We start from the raw sequence: 18,171 nt of genomic DNA, 5'->3' as shown, positions 1-18,171 counted from the left end.
GTTATACACAAATGCTTTTTGTGTTTTATCTCCACATCATACTCAAAATAATACACATGCTAATAGCAGCCATTAGAACTATTAAGCTGCCATTATTATTGTTGGTATTTATATCGTGTACGTGCTTCATTCAGGAGTAATTGTATTTGAATTAAGTCTTAAAAAAGTTTTTGATTAAAGTTTTTGACTTCACTTGCCGGTGGCATTGTAGAATGTTGAATCAATCATATAAAGCAGAGAACCACACTTTATTCCTATGGTGGAGCCGTTTCAGTAGAAGGAAGGACACCTTCAGCTTTTAGTGTGTCTCTGTCATTTTAGTTACATGTTTGTTGTGATTGATAAAACATAAGATTACAAGTGTGTGTTCAACTGTGTTTTCAATAAATGCAAGTAAAAACACAGACTACCTGTCTAACAAAGAGTGTCTTATGAACACTAGGATCTGTTTACTCTTTCCTCAGCACACGCTGCACCATTCACCTCTGTCCTACTGATGACCTAACATCTAAGCTCCACGTCTTCCCTGTAAACACAGAGGCTATACCAGTACAAAAAGACCATTGAGAGAGTGAAGACAGGCTGAAGAACTAAGTGGAAACTTAGTGTAAAGAGGACAGAAAAGCTGTGGGAGGTGTTTGATAATTGATCTACATAACTGCTACTAATGTAATTATGTAATGTTTAAAGTATGTGTACAATTTGTCTCTGTTCGGTGCATCAGATCAAACTTGTATCTCAAAAGTACCTACTGCACACAAACAAAAACGCGCTCATACCCCTGAGCAGGAAATCCACGGTCAGGCCTTGTTTATTTATCTGCTGGAGAAATCTCATCAGCGAGTCACTCTGCGTGGCTTTGGCCTCTTTAAGCATCATCATCGTGTGTAGGACTTGACCTCCGCTTAAACCCTCAGAACCCCGAAGAAAGCCCCTGCTTGTCCTGGGCACCGACCCATATATATATGCACTTAGCCTCCAAGTCACTGGAGACTTTTCACATCTATGTTTGGGCCTGCGCCCAAGCTCAGCTCCTTGTATATGTGTGTGAGCTTATGTGTGTGTGATTCAAAAATGCAGAAAAGCCACAGGACGGATTTGCAGGGGGATGCCTGACCGACTGACAAACACAAGTACAGATACAAAAAATGCGCTCACAACCAAAAATCAACTTTCTCAAAATGTCTTCTCCTTTCTCCTGATTTCTTTCTGTCTTATACTCTGACTTCTATCTACATCCAGTCTTCTTGTTTGAGCCAGCTTGTCCTTCCTGTATTTATATTGAATTTGAAGAAAGACAGAGAGACGAGAAGTGAAAGGCTACAAAAGCCTCTGTTTATGTTGAAATATGCAAACTTTGTAAATACTTAACCGGACCCCGATAAACGATATACAATTTACTCACCAGCTATCCATCGTCACGTGACAATATTTCAGTGGCTGCCGTCCAGAAAAGCCCCTGGTGTGATGAGAGATCCCCCCTCTCTGTGTTTCCGCATCTTTTTTTTTTTTTTTTTTTTGCCAACCTAAAGGAATTCCTAGTTTCAATTAGGCATTCATGTTGGCACTAGACAGGGGGACAGACAGTGTGGTCTAGTGTATGTTTCTAAATACACAAATTCAGTTTGCAAGGGGAAATGAAGATATAAAACATACGACATTGCTGAGCTGAAAAGCCAATATCAGATTTATGTAGTGCATAAATGTAAACATTCATATATGCAAAGGCTGTGTAGGCATCTCGCTCAAATGAGGTATGTGAAATGAAAAGTATCTAGGGGCATGACCTTTGATTCATTCTATACGCCCTCAAGTCAAGACCCTAAATCTTACTCCCATAACCCCCTGCTAGCTTAGAGGCAATATGTGTCATGGGAAGAATAGGAGATCATTAGAAATAAGGCAATATTATTTTTCTTCCTGCTACCATGTATCGATAAACTGCAACCTTTATCAAAATGAAGAGGGGGGGACTGTGATATATCATTATCTGAAAGGCATGCCACAGCAGCTGCTGATGCTGTGTAGGCAATCCTCTTAGGCCAAAAGGTAGCGTTATTTATTGGACCTCAACCCTGTGGCTGTCACAACATCTGCTAGCAGAAGATCTATCGGCACACCCTTATTCACTTATGATTATTACTGATCATCTTCCCAAATGACTTATCAATAAAGCGGAGGCTGAGCAGATAATTTATCTGTATGGTTCTGTCGATATCAAGTTCAGAGTCAACGGCCTTAAAAGGATAAGGGGCCTTGGACGTCAGGTGATGGATTGCCATACAAGGCACCCATGAAAATATGACCCTTTTAATAAATTTGCAGAATCCTGCTCTGTTCCTCCTCCCTCCACCTCTGTTTGCATTCCTCCCACTCTCTTTTTCATGAAAGTGAGCTTCTTTTCCAAGGTTTGTTTGCTAGCTAAGTGCAAACCTCACCTTGTAACATCATTTTCTTACAGAGAAAAGACTTCAAACACCTCAACTATCAAACCTATGAACACAAATATTTGATACGTTCATTTGTATCAAGTATATACTGTGTGACACATAGACCACACATGTCTATGCAAGACCTGTGAATCATACAGAACATTGAAATGATGAGACAAGCCTGTCCGGGGTCAATGTAAACCCTGCCAGGATAATTCACTGTGGCATTCTCTTCATAAATCACGCAAAGACTCTTGGGACATACGGGGTCATTGCTCGTTCTGTAAATATCAGCCGTTTGTATTTGACAAGTGGCCGTGACTTTCCAGAGTCACACAATAGTTCTGAGTGTTTGCCTTCCAAATCTAACCTTTGTGCGCTAAGCTCTATCTCACCAACAGTTCTCAGTTCCGTCACAGGCCGCACCCTGCATAGACCCATCTGGATGTAGACGTTGGGTAACAGTGTTAGCTTTAGCGCAGTGTGATAAGTGTCAAGCCAATCTGATCTCTCCTTTTTCTCTCAGACAATGGCATCTTATGCATTCCTTTGGCATTGGTTTCTTTTGCCTTTACTAATGAACTGTATAATTTTCTCACATTAACCTGCACACCAAAGTGGAGATAGCGATAAGGAATCAAACAGTGATTATATTCGTAATAACCTTCTAGACCAGCTAAGACAGAGAAAGAGAGCAGAGAAAGTTTCTATCAGCTCCTGTGTTTGCCTTGGCCAAAGCACCTCAAGACTTCCACTTATTAAAATGCATCATGAATATATTCTATCTGATGGACGCCCAACTTCCTGGTATTTAGCAGTGCAAATTTCTACCCTGCTTCCTCTTTGTCCTCCCTTAGTCTTCCCACCTCCTCACTTAAGCTTTGTGAGCAACCTCATTGTTGAGGCATGTTTTTAAGAAGTCATAGCTCTGGTCTTGTTTTGGGTCAGCTGTCAAGGCCCCTATCTCTGGGAAGTCCCAAAATAGCCCTATTTTACACCCTTTTAAAGGACAAGCCAGAGAAAGGACTTGGAACCACAACCAGGCACCATCTGACTTGATGCTAAAAAGCAGACTGAATCAGACCTGTATCCTTAGTCAAACAATCTTTAACAGATTCTGGCAGGGAAGTGTAAAAGGTTTGTTATCAGGGAGTTCAAATGATAGCAAGAGACCTAGGAGAAAAACACTGGAGACTTGATATCCCCATTTCTTTTTCTTCCTTTTTTGGGAAGTCATGTCATTTCATTGATTGTAAAGTGTTCCGATCAGATTTGCCAGTATCTGGGAGTCAGAGGAGTCAGATCCATTTGTTGAGATCATGTTTGACATGATGGTTAGCTCCTATTTTAAAGGCTCCAGCAATGAGAAACAGAGCCTCTCCTTTCATTTTTCTCCCATTTTTTTTCTTTCTCGCTCTCTGACACAAATACACTTTCTCTGCAGTTTATTATTCAACATGAGCCACAGTGAAAGACCGCTTCCTCTCTCATCTATACGTCAGAAAGATCAATAACCCATCCAGGGAATTGCCACCACAATGAAATCCTGTCAACGTGCCAAGAAGCTGCAAAAGTTCCCAATAAATGCGTAGCAAAACTTTCAATTTGTGGCTTTCTTGGTGTGGCTCTTGCAGCCAATGGGTTGTCAGTCAGGGCCCTGGTTCAAAAAGCCCTGAGGTTTGTTTGCTGCTGGTTCTTTTTGGAAACTTGTGGCTTTGTGACATCCGCAGCCATCCATTGGGCCGTGTTGCTGTATTGCCTCATATTATCCAGAGATGAGGAGAATTGTTTTTGGCAACAGAATGCTAACATTTTCCTACAGTGCAAACCTCCAAGTGGGGCCCTCTTCTTCTCCTCACGCCTGAGGATGATGATGAGTAAGCAACGTCCTCCTCTAGTTGCTATGGATACTTACTTAGCCTTCTCATTGACATTACTGCATGGATCATTCTATCAAGGTTTGACTTGAAATGCACATGCAAAACCACTGCATATCCTTCATGGCCCCATTCAGAAAACTCTTGTGAGGCATTTCTGCTGTTTTTTCACATTAAATGAGTTCTGGAAACAAACTGAGCGGGATTTTGCTCCGTCATGTCTTTTAGGCTGTGACGGGTCTTGTAAAAACAATGAGGCAGTCCACACTGAGTGTCTCTCCCCATGTCATGTTTACTTTTGTCCGCTTGGTCATCACGGCATGTCAATACGAATGGTGCTAAAGTGGTGTTGAAAAACTCCTGACTCTGTCCAATAACAAAAGCTGCGCTATGAAACACTAATAATGGTGGGGTTTTCCCTCCTGCCTAGTGTGAAAACACTCACCACAGACATGGTGAGATATACACACACACTCTCACATACACAAACACACACATTTACGTATACGCCTAATGAGGGTCTGGACAGCTCTTGGTGGAAGGATTCTGCAGGTGGCTGCACTTTCATCAAGCCACAACTGGATTTGTTTATGTTTGAGGTCATATGGGCCAGAGAGAGAAGTTTGTGTGCCCAGACACACACTTACACACACTTTCTAATTACCCTCGCTTCAGTGTTTTCTCTTTTCCACAAGACATATTGACATGTCAGCATTCAGCAGGCAAGATACAGAACAAATGGACAATTTTACCTCTCTCTGTGTAGTGGAAAATCTATCCCTCTCAACATAGGCCAGTCTCTATTTGGACCTGTCTCACCGACACAGAGTAAAAGTCACTTTGAGATGACGGTGACACGTGCAATAAATCATAGCAGCGCCAGTCAGTGGCCAATCACATTTTCCTTCCCTAATTAATAGCTTATTTATTTGCTTGGCGGGGTCCTACTGCAAGGCTATGCTATTCTATGTGTGTTTCTGTGTGTGTTTGTCTGGTATGTGTGTCAGTGTATATGTGTGCGTGTGTGTGTGCGTGTGTGTGTGTGTGTGTGTGTGTGTGTGTGTGTGTGTGTGTGCATACAGTATGCCAGTGTTGAAAGAGTGTCTGCACCTGCCTTTGTGTTATAGTTATTGTCATCAGTGCATAAGCCCTTGCATTTTACTGCTGGAAACCCTGTTAAATACCAATCTTAAATTCTACTTTTAACAAAAGAAGAAAGAAAAAAACTCATTGGATCACTTTTCAACAGACAAACAATTTGGATTGCATAGAATTCAAAGCCAAGAAGCTTTACAATTAACATTTTCCTGACAGTCAGTTCAGTGTTTCTAGACCCAAAACTGAGGTTTGGACGATAGAAAACCCACACAGTCCCGACCCCCCACCTGAAGCTGAAAGACATTAAGGAATCAGTAAAACCACTCATGTCTGCTTGCATGTCTTCTACAGTTTTAGGTTACTCTTGCACAATTTGATACACACACATATTTACACTTGGCATGTAGCTGAAGAGAGCAGAGGGAAAGTCCAGAAATTGTCCTATAGTTGTTGAACGCCTGGTAGCATTTTAGACAACCCAGCCAAGCTGTTGGTTTTGTAAACTGTTGCAGCTGGTCTTGTGCATTACAAGAAAGGGGAAGTGCGTTCTCTCCCTCCCTCCCTCCCTTTCTCTCTCTCTCTCTCTTTCTCACTCTATTTCATTATCTACTCTATCGCCATGTTTGAAGTTCACAAGCACATTTTTACTTACAGAGCAGACACATTAACCTAATTTATCTTCTACTAAATAGTCATACCAAAATCCCTTCTACTTTACCCAAAACAGTTGTTGCACTGAAGAGTTATACTGGGTATTCCACAGAGTAAATAAGTGAATAAAAAACAGAGAGAAATAAATCAGAAAGTTTGTTTGTTTATGGCAAAATAGCCATTTTGTAATCTGATTCTCGTGTTCGTTCAAACCAGCGTATCAGCATCTGTGGCTACTTTTGCACCATTTTCTTCCAGTCTCAGGAATACAATACATACACATACAGTCTCACAGCATGCTGGAGATAAGGCCAGAGTTTATATCTTTTGATAAATTGAACTCTATGCAGCAACTAAACAGCAATTTTGAATAATGTAAAGAATCCTGCTCCTGTTCTCAATCACTTGTATTGACTTCATTAACAACTTTTTGTTTTCTCTGCTCTCAGGAGTCATCTCTGTGCACCTGTCCTAAACATAAAACAGCATGAATTTAGTATCATGATGACACATTGTGATGTACTATACTTTATATTTACTATATTTTTATGATACTGTATGAGTATTGTATAGTGTCATAAAAATTTGAAAAAAGCTTAAGACCAGACTTGGCTTTGTTTGTTCATCATGTTTGTTTCACAGTTGCAGTTTGCACACGTTGCTGCATTTACAAATCAAAACAATGTGACAAATTTGATTGGCCGTATGGGAGACTGTGTCTCTTGGAGGAGATGACATGTTTACTATTGTGTTGTTGTGTGAAACTGATTTCAGGAAGAGGATGCTTCTGTAAAGGTTTAGATGATGTGTAAGTAGGCTGAGAACACAGTTGTTAAGTGTCTGTGGTGTAATTGCTCCCATTTGGTGAGGCTGAGAAACAGATCCCTTGACAGCTTAATGTAGGAAACCATGGTATACAGTACATCAGTGCACATGTGGCCCATCTGGTTCACTAGTTCAGTGTGAGTAGAGAGAGAAAAAAAATGAGGGTCAACCCCTATGTCCTACTGTGTTCTCAGATAACTGTTTTTGTTTTACTGAGTAAATAGTGTTATGGACAAACTTATTTACAGCTTTATCTAGAGCAAGGGTACTCAAATACAAGTCTTTTAAGCCCACATCTCAAATCTCCACTGTATCAGAGAGGTCCAGAAATAATGGACTAAACAACTGATGCTTATGTTCTAAAAACTCCAAAGATATGTGCTGCGGGCACTTTAATTGTACAACTATTTTGGTAACTGCTTGGCAGAGAAAATGATGTCATTTGTGGTATAAGTTTTTCACTCCCAAGTCATCTGAGTCTAGTTGCATTGAGATTTTGTGTCAGAGTCAGAGTCCGTACATTGCATATGTGGAATTAAACGTGCGTGCACACATCCACAAGTTCATACACACAATTCACTATCACTTCCTGTGAATTGAAGCCTTGTATAGAAAGGTGCATAAAAGAAGTTGCTGTATGCCAGAATTCAAAGAATAGCTCCACAGTTTCCATGTCAGATTCCACAGCAGATAAATGTCTCTTTCCCAATCACGGTGGGCCACATTGGTTTAGGAAATACAAACTTTAATATGCCAGCTCCAATATAAAGGCCAGTCTTGTCACAACACCCAAACAACACACCTACTGTTAAAGGGCAGATGGGGAGGATAGGGAGCAGGAAAAGGGAGGTTCAGATACGCCGTGTGTCTGTGCTTGAGGAAGTTTTATAGGCCTAATTTCACTTAATCTCACTAAAGTACCACACCGGTCCCCCACCCTACCTAAAACTGCTCTGAAAACAGTCTGCATCTCTTCTTTGATCCTCAGTTGCCATCAATGGGCTTCAGAGAGGGAGAGAAAGAGACAGACGGACGGAGAGAGAGACTCTGGCTTGCCATTATATGTTGCAGTAGAGCAGCCCCATCTCTTCATCATTCCCCCACTTCCTTCATTTCCTCTGGCAGACACTGGGAGCATTCTACCACCCATCTGCCCCCAGTAAATATTGCTCGAAGGCTTAATTATACAGACACTCACAGACACACACAGAAACAGTCTCAGCGAAATTTCCTGCAATGCTGAAGCGGAGAATTAATGTCAAATCTGTGGGGCTTTCATTCATCAGAGCGGGTGTGTGTATAGTGTTATGTTTGCTTCTGTGTGTGTTTTTGTGACCTCTCAGTCCATTATTATATCCCCCTGGTTACATTTGTAGCCCAGAGGGTCTGTGTGATGAACTGTGAACACCCTGCGCTCATGTCATCAAGCAGCGACGGTCACAAGCCATGGCCAAGACCCCGTGAAGCACAGGAATCAATATTCTCTTACAAAGATTTAATAAACAAATTTTCTTCTCCATCAAATAAAATATTGTTATTATTATATATATTATTAAAAATTATTTTTGAACAACTTTGTGGATTTTGGTGCCATGGAACACTTTACAGATGTATATCTTTTTGTTTTTTTTTTTTTTGCTCAGCAGATGATGAATGACCATGAGGAAGCCTCCCCTGACAGCTGCGTCAAAAAGGTAGGACAATTACACCTGCTTATCCCACTTTGCAAATCCTGTCTCTGTCCCTCTGTCCTGTGTGACAATATCCCCCTGGGGTTTACAAGCACATCAAAGGTATCCAAGTCCTTGCATGGAGGAAGTAATAAAGTGGAAGTTTGTAGCAAGCACAAAAACTGGGACTTCTACTCTGGCTTTATTCGTGTGTCTGAATTTGTAAAACGAATAATGTTTCCTCTCACATCTTCTGGATCTGTTAGAGCACATACTGTACATATCTTTACACAGGCACCCCCCTGTTGCAGATTTGTTTGAGAGAATTTTGGTAACCAAATACATAAAAATGTCTGAGGCTCACATGATGAGATGAGATTTTGGCTCATAGGTGTTAAAACATCTGCACATTTTGTAATAACTATGTTAATGATAGAATATTTTCTTGGCATTAAATCGGCTAGGCTTTCTAGAAAAGCTTTAGCAGAGAATACACATGATAAAGGTCACAGATTTAAAGCTTGAATGAATAAGTGTTTCACTAACTCATAAGCCTTGCCTTCCAAAGAAGACTAATACTAATACACTGTCCTGTAATCTGGGAAACTCCTCTCCTCACTCAGACCAAAACACTGACACTCACACACACACACACACACACACACACTGTGACCGATACGTGCCATTGACCAGTCACTGACCACTTTATGAGGTGATAAATTTACTGAGGAGGCTGGGCAGTTTGTTTTTACGGCCAGTGTCGCAGGGTCAAAACAGGACAGCGAGAGAGTTCATGTCCATCTAATTGTCCATGAAAAAAGAATGGCTCCTGCAGAAGGGACACTCTCTTTGAGAGTTACTGAAGCCATACAGGCATAGCTCCAGCTCATGTGAATGGGCTGGTAGTTGAAATGAAATCAATGGCTGAAAATGGGACAGCTGTAAATTATGTATTTTTTAATCAGTTTTAAGCTTTATAGGCGCGATCCATGTTTGGAGTATATCACCCATATTTTAAATACAATATAGTGGACTTTTATAAATGTTGGTTGACAAAATGGGTCTAAAAGTATTCATCATGTCATCTGAGCGGTGTGATGTGGACATCACTAACTTGTTTTCATGTGCTATGAATTTAGTTATCAAAGAAATTAGAACTGAGATTTGGACTTTGCCTCCCAAGTTTATATGTGCCTTTTGTCTTATCTTACATGACAGGATGGTCAAAACATCAGGAGCAGAACTAATGGTGCACTACTTTTCCACACAAAATCCAGCTCCCTTTAATAAAAGCAGTGTGTGAGAGAATATGTTTACATCACCTTTTGAGCAACCTTGACAAGACATATTTCACTTAAAATCTCTTTTGGCGTAATTTACAATTATGACCAATTTGGTCCTTGGAAAAACAAAATCACGTAAATGTCCTCATTTGCATTTCAGGTCAAGGGTCTTGTTGCTGTACCCTCTATAAACAGCCAGGCATGCAAATCACCGACTGCTTGGTTGATTTGAAATCCTACATTAGTCAATGAGCTTATTTTAAGAGTTGACCGCAGGTGGTTTGGGCTGTTCCCTGTTCGCCACATGTTCGTACAATGTGGAAAAACCTAGACGGTTTTATAAACTACCTAACCACCTTCCACATGAGAGTGGCCCATGCACTCCACTTTGCATGCACAAACTTTTATATTCTCACAAGTACATGGACAGACATACACATATACAGTGCTGTAGATGTGTAGAAGTGTAAGCTTGTAATACACACACTCAGGCTTACACAGAACACAGATATAAAGCACACTTACCTATAGTATGTAAAATCAACACACACACACACACACACCGGCCACATCTCATTATGCAGAGTGTGAGTTGCGGTGGGCCCTCATCGGGCGGTGGCAGACCACATGCCTGTTATGAATATGAATGAAATTATGCATGAGCCTTTTCCTTATGACATGACTCATTCATCCACATCGTGCAGTCACACACACAAACACAGGCCATGGGCACACACACACACACACACACACACACACACACACACACACACAAATGCACATATGCACGTAAACATTGACTTCTCCTGCCTCTACTGTGTCATTACCGTCGCTATGCTTGATTAAGGCAGAATGTTAATTGAGTTGTAGCTTGTGAATAAACTAGTTCACTGCTGAAAGGTGTGTGTGTTTGCAGTAAAACAGAACTGTTCTTGTGTTTATACATGTATATATATAGAGAGAAATATTGTGGACAACAATGGCAAATGCACTGCAACTTGAGAAAACACATGCAAAAAGACAAAACAGAAGCAGACTGAGAAAGCATCATAAATTCAACAGTACATGCACTGCAAATACACACAACACAGCCAAGTGGACAAACATGCTGCAAATACAGGAATGATGCAAAACCAAAAACACACAAACCAGAAAACAAAGGCAACAGAAAAAACAAGCTGTGGGGTGTCTTTCTTTCTGTGAATAATAATGTTAATGGTTGCAAATAGGACCCTGGGGTTATTACAGTGTTGGGTAAAAATACTGTTAAAGGAATAGTTAACCCAAAAATGTTGTCATGATCTACTTATGTGTCTGGTTAAAGTTGTATAACATGCAACAAGTGAGCTGCCTGTTATACTGTGATAGTGGAACCAAATAAGTTTTGTTAATAAGTCAACCTGCCTCAAGCAGGGAGGCTCTCATGGTGTCATCAGATACATCTTTGACCATGGCTTCATTGTCAGTGCTTGTTCTTCCTGTGAGGTGCTGGAAGAGCATCTCTGACAGGAAGCGAGGACCTGGACCACCAACTATTGAAATTGCAATCATCCTCTTGGGAGCGTGTTTTTGCATCATTTCTGTATTTGCAGCGTGTTTGTGTATTTGGTTGCGTTGTGTGTATTCGCAGCAGATAGGTTGACAAATTGATCTGTGCCTGTGTGGGTTCTCTCTGGGTACTCTGCCTTTCTCCCAATTAGGTTAATTGGTGACTCTAACTTGAAATGAATGAATATGAGTGTGAATAGTTGTTTGTTTATATATGTGTTGGCCCTGTGATGGACTGGCAATCTGTCCAGCGTGTACCTCGCCTCTCACTCAGTGTTAGCTGGGAGATGCTCCAGCCCCCGCGACCCTTATGGATAATGGTGATAATAGATGGATAGATTTTATGATAAAATTGATTTAAAAAAAACATTTCCAGTAATGTACAATATAAGTTTTTTTTTTAGTTAAATTTAATTAAAATAACAATATTCTCTCAAAACTACAAAAACACTAGTTTATTGCAAGTCACTGAGACAGTCTTAAAGGAGCGTAAAGGCAAGTGAAGGAGTCAAGGTTAAGTCGAGGGATAAAACAGAGGCAAAGATGTTATTGTAGCTTCTCCAGCCCACTTACTGAAAGCTGCCCAGAGCTTTCAGCTGTACGAGCATGTGTGTGTGTTTGTGTGTGTGTGTGTAAGGTTTAAATCCTCAGCTTCATATCCTGCCCTTGCTCAGACATGGATCAAGCCATATTGGCTTACACACATACTCACATAAATACACATGCATCTTTACACCCCACCCACAGACAGAAAATAAAAGGATCTGTTATCTGAATCCCTCCTCTGCTTACTTCATCCATCTTCCTCCACTCATTTCATCTCTCTCTCTCTCTTTCTCTCTTTCTCTCTCTCTCTCTCTCTCTACACAGACAGGATGGTGTTGTTGGAGCTATAGATTGCTATCAGAGGCTATTGGTGATAGGATCAGGGATTGTTTGGTTTGGTCTGGCCATACAAAACAGGGCTATCTGTCTGTTTAGCTGTCTAGGCCCCGCTTACATATATTCTCATTCACACACTGCTCATACACTTAAGTCTGTGTGTGTGTATGTGTGTGTGTGTGTGTGTGTGTGTGTGTGTGTGTGTGTGTGTGTGTGTGTGTGTGTGTAAGTTAATAGGGTATGGGAGGACTTGTGTTTCTTTTTGGATTCCTTGGATTTAAAAGTGGTAGCCAGATAGGGAGCAGGGGGTAAGAGGACAGCCTATGCTCTGTGTGTCCGGGTGTATTTCTGTGTGCGAGTCAGTGTGTGTGTGTGTGTGTGTGTGTGTGTGTATGTGTATGTGTTAATCCTCATCTTCAGAAGAGGGCTGCTGTCCATCCCAACGTGTGTAAACACTCCAGCAGATCAGATGGCAGATAATGACTTCCAGATAGACACCCTCCATTCAACCAGCAGAGAAAATCAATGAGCACTGATTGCTTTTTTCCCAAGACGATCATCTCCCCCCCGAAGGCTACTATCTATCTCTCTCTCTTTCTGTCTCTCTTTCTCTCTCAATTTCTCTGTCTCTCTCCCCCAATGCCCATTCATGCACCTCTCAACACCACAGAGATTGAATCAATTCATGCTGCTTTTCACAGGGGATTTACTGTGAAAAGGTACAGCGGAATATCTCTTTAAGACGATCAGGTCTCTGTTACTATGTGTCACTCTTCCTCTCTTATTTGTCTCAGTGAAGGTGTGCATGCTTGTCCTAACATATTTCTCTTGAGCACTGATGCTTTCCAGATAGTGGTAAATTTCCCGCTTTGTGTGTTTGAGATGTTCTTTCATTCAAACTCTGGCACTTGTTGTTCTGTCTGCGTCATGCTGCAAAGTATGCAGTAAATGTTTGTTTTAGATGTGGCATTAGTTGTAAATGGGAAAAACACAGGGGTTGATATGAACTCTGACCTATAAGTAGATTTTTCCCACTCTATGCTGAAAGACTGGGGAGCTAAATGGGGGTCAGCTGCAGTTGTGAGTCTATGGGTGTGTTTGTGCACGCACTTGTGTGTGAATATCTTTCTTTTCCCATATCAAGCTGGGGAATTGAGTCTCTAAATACGCTAGCTAAATGACCCTAAATGTATGAGGGCTATTATGTGGACAGAGGGAGGCTCATGGGTCACAGAAGTGATCCAGTGCTTCAGGCCATAGTTTACCCCCTGCCAACAGCACCACACTCCCCCATCCCTCCCCCTGCTTAAATAGGTTCATGATTGATTGATAATTATGATAATTTGTTTGAAATGATTATCTGGATATTATAATCACTTGCCACCCCGGTGCGCCACGGGGGCAAGTCATTTTTCATAATGCTGAACGTCACAAATACCCCCTGGTTACAGGGGTGGCTCTGTGCATGTGTGTGTGTGTGTTTATCTGAGTGTATGGGGGTGTGAATGCCCAGGGCTTGGCAGTGGGTTCCCCAGGGCTCTGACTTGACTGTTTAGTGATGAGCCCAAAGAGCAGGAAATGGCCTTAACACACACACACACACACACACACACACACACACACACACACACACACACACACGCCCATAGACACAAAGCATAGTGTAGGCTTAAAGTTGGATTTTACCAAAACATCTCTGTCACATTTGAATTCTGATGTTGTAAGAGCATGCATTAATAGATGCTGAAGTGAATAGTCAAATAATCTTCTGAAATTATTCCACAACAATTTTTATAATTCAGTAATCATTTCAATCATTTATTAAACAAAAAATGACAAACATTTGTTGGTTCCAGCTTCTGAAACTTTGGAATTTGCTGGGTGTCTCTTCGTGCGGTGGTAAATTCAGTGTTTTTTGAGGTTTTGAGTGTTGGCTGGACAATTTTTTTTTTAAGTTGAAGCTATGGGCAGTTTGATTAATTTTATGACATTTTACAGAATTAAATAAATAATCATGGATTAATCTTAAGTGAAAATAATTTTAGATCAGTAGATAGATAGATTAATGACTTAATAATGATATGGGTCTTTCTTCTGCTGGGCAGGGTTACATTTTAATGGGCCCTGAGTGACATGTTTTCATTGCCTGCCCCCCTTCTACCCCTCATCCACCACCGCCACCGTCACCACCTTCATCTCCACCCCCCTTCAAAATATACACCACCAAGTCCTGCACTGTGTCAGGTTCAATGAGGGGAAAAAAAGTGATGATGAGAGTGATTTGAAACTGGAGGCCATCAGCAGAGATATTCCACATAGTGTTTGTCTGGTAGATTACACAGAGATGGAGAGTGGTCCCTCGCAGGCAGACATACAAATATGCAGAGACCAAGCTCACATGGTCAAAATCATGTATGTTGGGGAATGTTTGGATTCTAAGGCAGGATAATCTTTCAAGCATGCCTTTTGCCTCCTGATGTTGCCCTGTGCATAAAGTTAAAGGTTAAATTGTAAATGAACGGATGAGGGAATACTCCCAAAAATACTTGTGCATGCAAGTTTGAAAAGTCCCACAGAAAGTTTGCAGCTTGTTCATTTTCAGGGGATGGATGGATGTCACTGCTTCCAAATATTCATATAATATATAACTCAAACCATCTGTCAAAATAATCCACTTGTCTACTATTGATCTGTATTTTCAACGCTCTATATTCACCCACAACATACTGTTGCTTTGTAAAAACACTCTTCCTTTGTCATGCTATCTTCTCGCCTTAGCCGAAAATTGTTTGATTGATTTTTGATTATTTGTTGTGGCAGGAATGGTTGGAGAAGTTTCTGTTGACATTTTAACATTTTTCAGCAAGCTCCAAATTTTTCCAAGCCAACTTTCAAGCTTACAAGCAGAGATAATTTGATATTCAAAAGACAGATTTTTGGTAGAGTAGTCCTCCAATGTGTCTGCAATCAGTTACAGATTCATATGTCTAGACTTTGGTAGCCAATAGCGTTGATCTGTGGAAGGTCACATGGTTCAGACAAAGTCAGGGTTGTTGCAGAGGAGGTGGAGAGTAGGAGGAGAGGTGAAAACAGAAAGAAATGGTCTTTCTCTCTCTGTGTCTGTCTTGTCTGTGGGAACTGTCCTAGCTTTGGTTACTGCAGAATGCTGTCATTATGCCTTGTGAGGAGCATTCACTCAAAGGCCACTGCTGTGTGTCACAGTGTTCATGTATGTGTGTGTGTGTGTATGTGCTCTCCGAGTGTCTGAGTGCCACTTTTAACTTGCAGTGGCACTTTTAACTTGTGTATGTATGTGTGTGTGTCAAATGTGTGTGTGTGTGGGCCTTGACTGACGCATCTCTGTTGTTATCGCAGATCAAAATCTGACGTCACATCGGAGTGAAGCGCTGGGAGAGGAATTCAAGTGGGAATGAGAGAAAGAAAGAGTAGAACAGATAGAGAGGGACAGAGCATGGGGGCGGAGGAGAAGCACGAGGTGATCGGAGGCACTTTCACATCAGCTGGCTCCCTGACCCCTGTCTTTCTCTCTCTCTCTCTCTCTCTCTCTCTCTCTCTCTCTCTCTCTTTCTTTTCTTCTGCCTTTCACTCTTTCTTTCCTTCTCTCATTCCCTCTCTTGTAGTCTTTGTCTCTCCATAATCTTCGCTCCCAGTGGCCATTCCCACCACATTCTCTGGGGTCACCCAACAAAAGGAGGAGGGCGATAGTCTGACAGTTGCAGGGTCTGTCATATGAGTTTCCTCACACACACACATTTGTTTTTACTACTCTGTATGGGGACATTTCTGTTGTTTCCTTATTGTAACTCTCTACTACTACTAAAAAACTCCCCCTGGAAGTACTTCTGCCGTTATTTTATTAGAGTCATCCTTGGTTTAACAATAAAGTTCTTCTATATTCTACAAGCGTTGCTATTGTTCTGACCTCCTTTGGACTATTTCCCTTCCCCGTGCACCTTGGAAGTAGGTGAAGCTGTGCCAGCAACCACCACTCTGCATTTTTTGATTGCACTCAGCAATCAAATCCATTGCAAAAGACCCATAAACAGTAGCCTAAATATATCACAATCAAACAGTGCGTAAAATTCACTGGTCTCTGTTGTAACTTGATATTGCAGAAAGCACAGGAAACACATAATGATGATTTCCCTGAGGTCATTCTACAAAAATGACTAATGAAATGGCTGTAGAGGTGGCAGGTGGAGGGACAGCTGACAAAAAAAACATCAGAAAGTAAATTTTCCTTTAGTCCTTACACGTCCCCAAATTTAATCCAACGGGTCCTCCAACCTGAACCACCATAAAGGTCATACAGGTCGTTTGTCTCTACCCTCAGTTATGACCCAATAGCATCCCTTCTTTGGGCCAGTTTTGCCCTAACAAGGTCGCCTAACAATAAAATATAACTATTGGTCAGTCTCACTTAATCCTAAGGCTGAAGTTCTGACATTTACCCAAAACCCAAGCACTTTATATCAAATGAGGTGGATAGATATTCCATGAACTCTTGTTTTTTGTAATTTGTAAACATAGTCACTTGAAAGGACATTTAGCTTAGATATTTCTTTTCAAAACAGCAGACACTTGACATCTCTTGGCCTCACCACTCATCAATAAAATGTCCTCACTTTGGGGGATTATCGTCGTCTTTTTGTGCTTTTAAGGACATTTTGTGCTCATATGTTTCAAAATACACACACACACACACACACACACACTCACACACTCTCTGTCTTGTCTGTCAAGAAAGCAGCGAGTCCATTAAGGCAGGCAGAGTGAATGCAGAGGGCCGGCTGGTCAAGCATTGGTGATAATAACATGACGACCCGTGTGGCGTTGCCATAGAGACCTAGAAGCCAGGGGGAGGGGGTGAACAAAAGTTGTGTGGTCCTGCTCGTCAAAAATATTTTCACGTGTCAGACAAGGGAGATAAAGGTTCATCTGCGCGATGAGAACGGCTGCATTTAAAACTGCATTACAAGGGGGAGTATTTCTTTTGTGTTCGAAAAGTCATCTCTCACACTGTACAAGTCTGCCTTGTAAAGTCATTTTCAGCTGTTAGCAGCTCAGAACATTTCGCACAAAATCTTTACATTTTAGGCAACTCAGAATATCTCAGAACACGTCTTTTGTGCTTTACAAAAAAAACTGCCAAAGAAACAGAGATTGCAAGAGATGTGGTAAGGTGTTGACACAACACAATGTCTATAGATAGACAAAAGATGGAGTTTAAGCAAGAGAGTGAGCGTCAGCAAAGATGGAAACCCTCAGAAGGCAGGAGACAGCCGGAGGCGGAGAGGGGGGCATGACAGGGAGGAATGCCAGAATGCCCAAGAGAGGCAAGAACTGCCAGCCCAGTCATAGACACAGCCCGTCTGGGGAAGGGAGACAGAGAGTGGGGGAGAGAGGCTGGCCCCACTAACACAAGGTCATGTGAAAAAAGATCCCCCTTTCTCCACCCACCCACCTACCCATCCATCCATCCATGTGTCCACGCATCACTCTGCCCCCGTTGAATATTTTAGGAAGACAAAACATTTCAAAATTGTTCAGGGGAAAAAAAAAGGAAGAGAATAGGAAAGGAGAGAAGAAATCCATAGAGAGATAGAAGTGAAGGATGAGGCGATAGCGAGAGACAGTGGGAGTGTGTCTCGGCGTAACAGGTCTTAGGGGAGCTTTTAGCCACAGAGTGGTAAGTGAAGCGTGCCGTGTGTTGAGGCTGCTCTGGTTAACTGTCTTCATACTTCGAATAGGAGCCTCAAACACATACACACACAAATGCATGTGTGTGTGTGCATCAGTGCTTTAGTGTTTTAGTGTGTGTGATTTTTAGTTCAGGGCGTTGAAACCAGAGAGAAATACAAAAAGCCAAGTGCTCATTCAGTTT

At 41.5% G+C, this 18,171-nt stretch overlaps 1 protein-coding gene across 1 annotated transcript in view; it reads left to right on the top strand.

Moving 5' to 3' along the window:
* Positions 1-18,171, top strand: part of prdm16 (PR domain containing 16) — a 182,994-nt gene that overhangs the window by 87,758 nt on the left and 77,065 nt on the right. Inside the window, 1 exon segment of the mRNA XM_018688976.2 lies at positions 8,527-8,577. Within this exon segment, the coding sequence (XP_018544492.1) occupies positions 8,527-8,577 (51 nt within the window).

This window comes from Lates calcarifer, linkage group LG6 (genome assembly GCF_001640805.2).
Source record: "Lates calcarifer isolate ASB-BC8 linkage group LG6, TLL_Latcal_v3, whole genome shotgun sequence".
NCBI lineage: Eukaryota > Metazoa > Chordata > Actinopteri > Centropomidae > Lates > Lates calcarifer.
The sequence above is the reverse complement of the archived record's forward strand: the minus strand, read 5'-3'. Positions and strand labels throughout refer to the sequence as shown.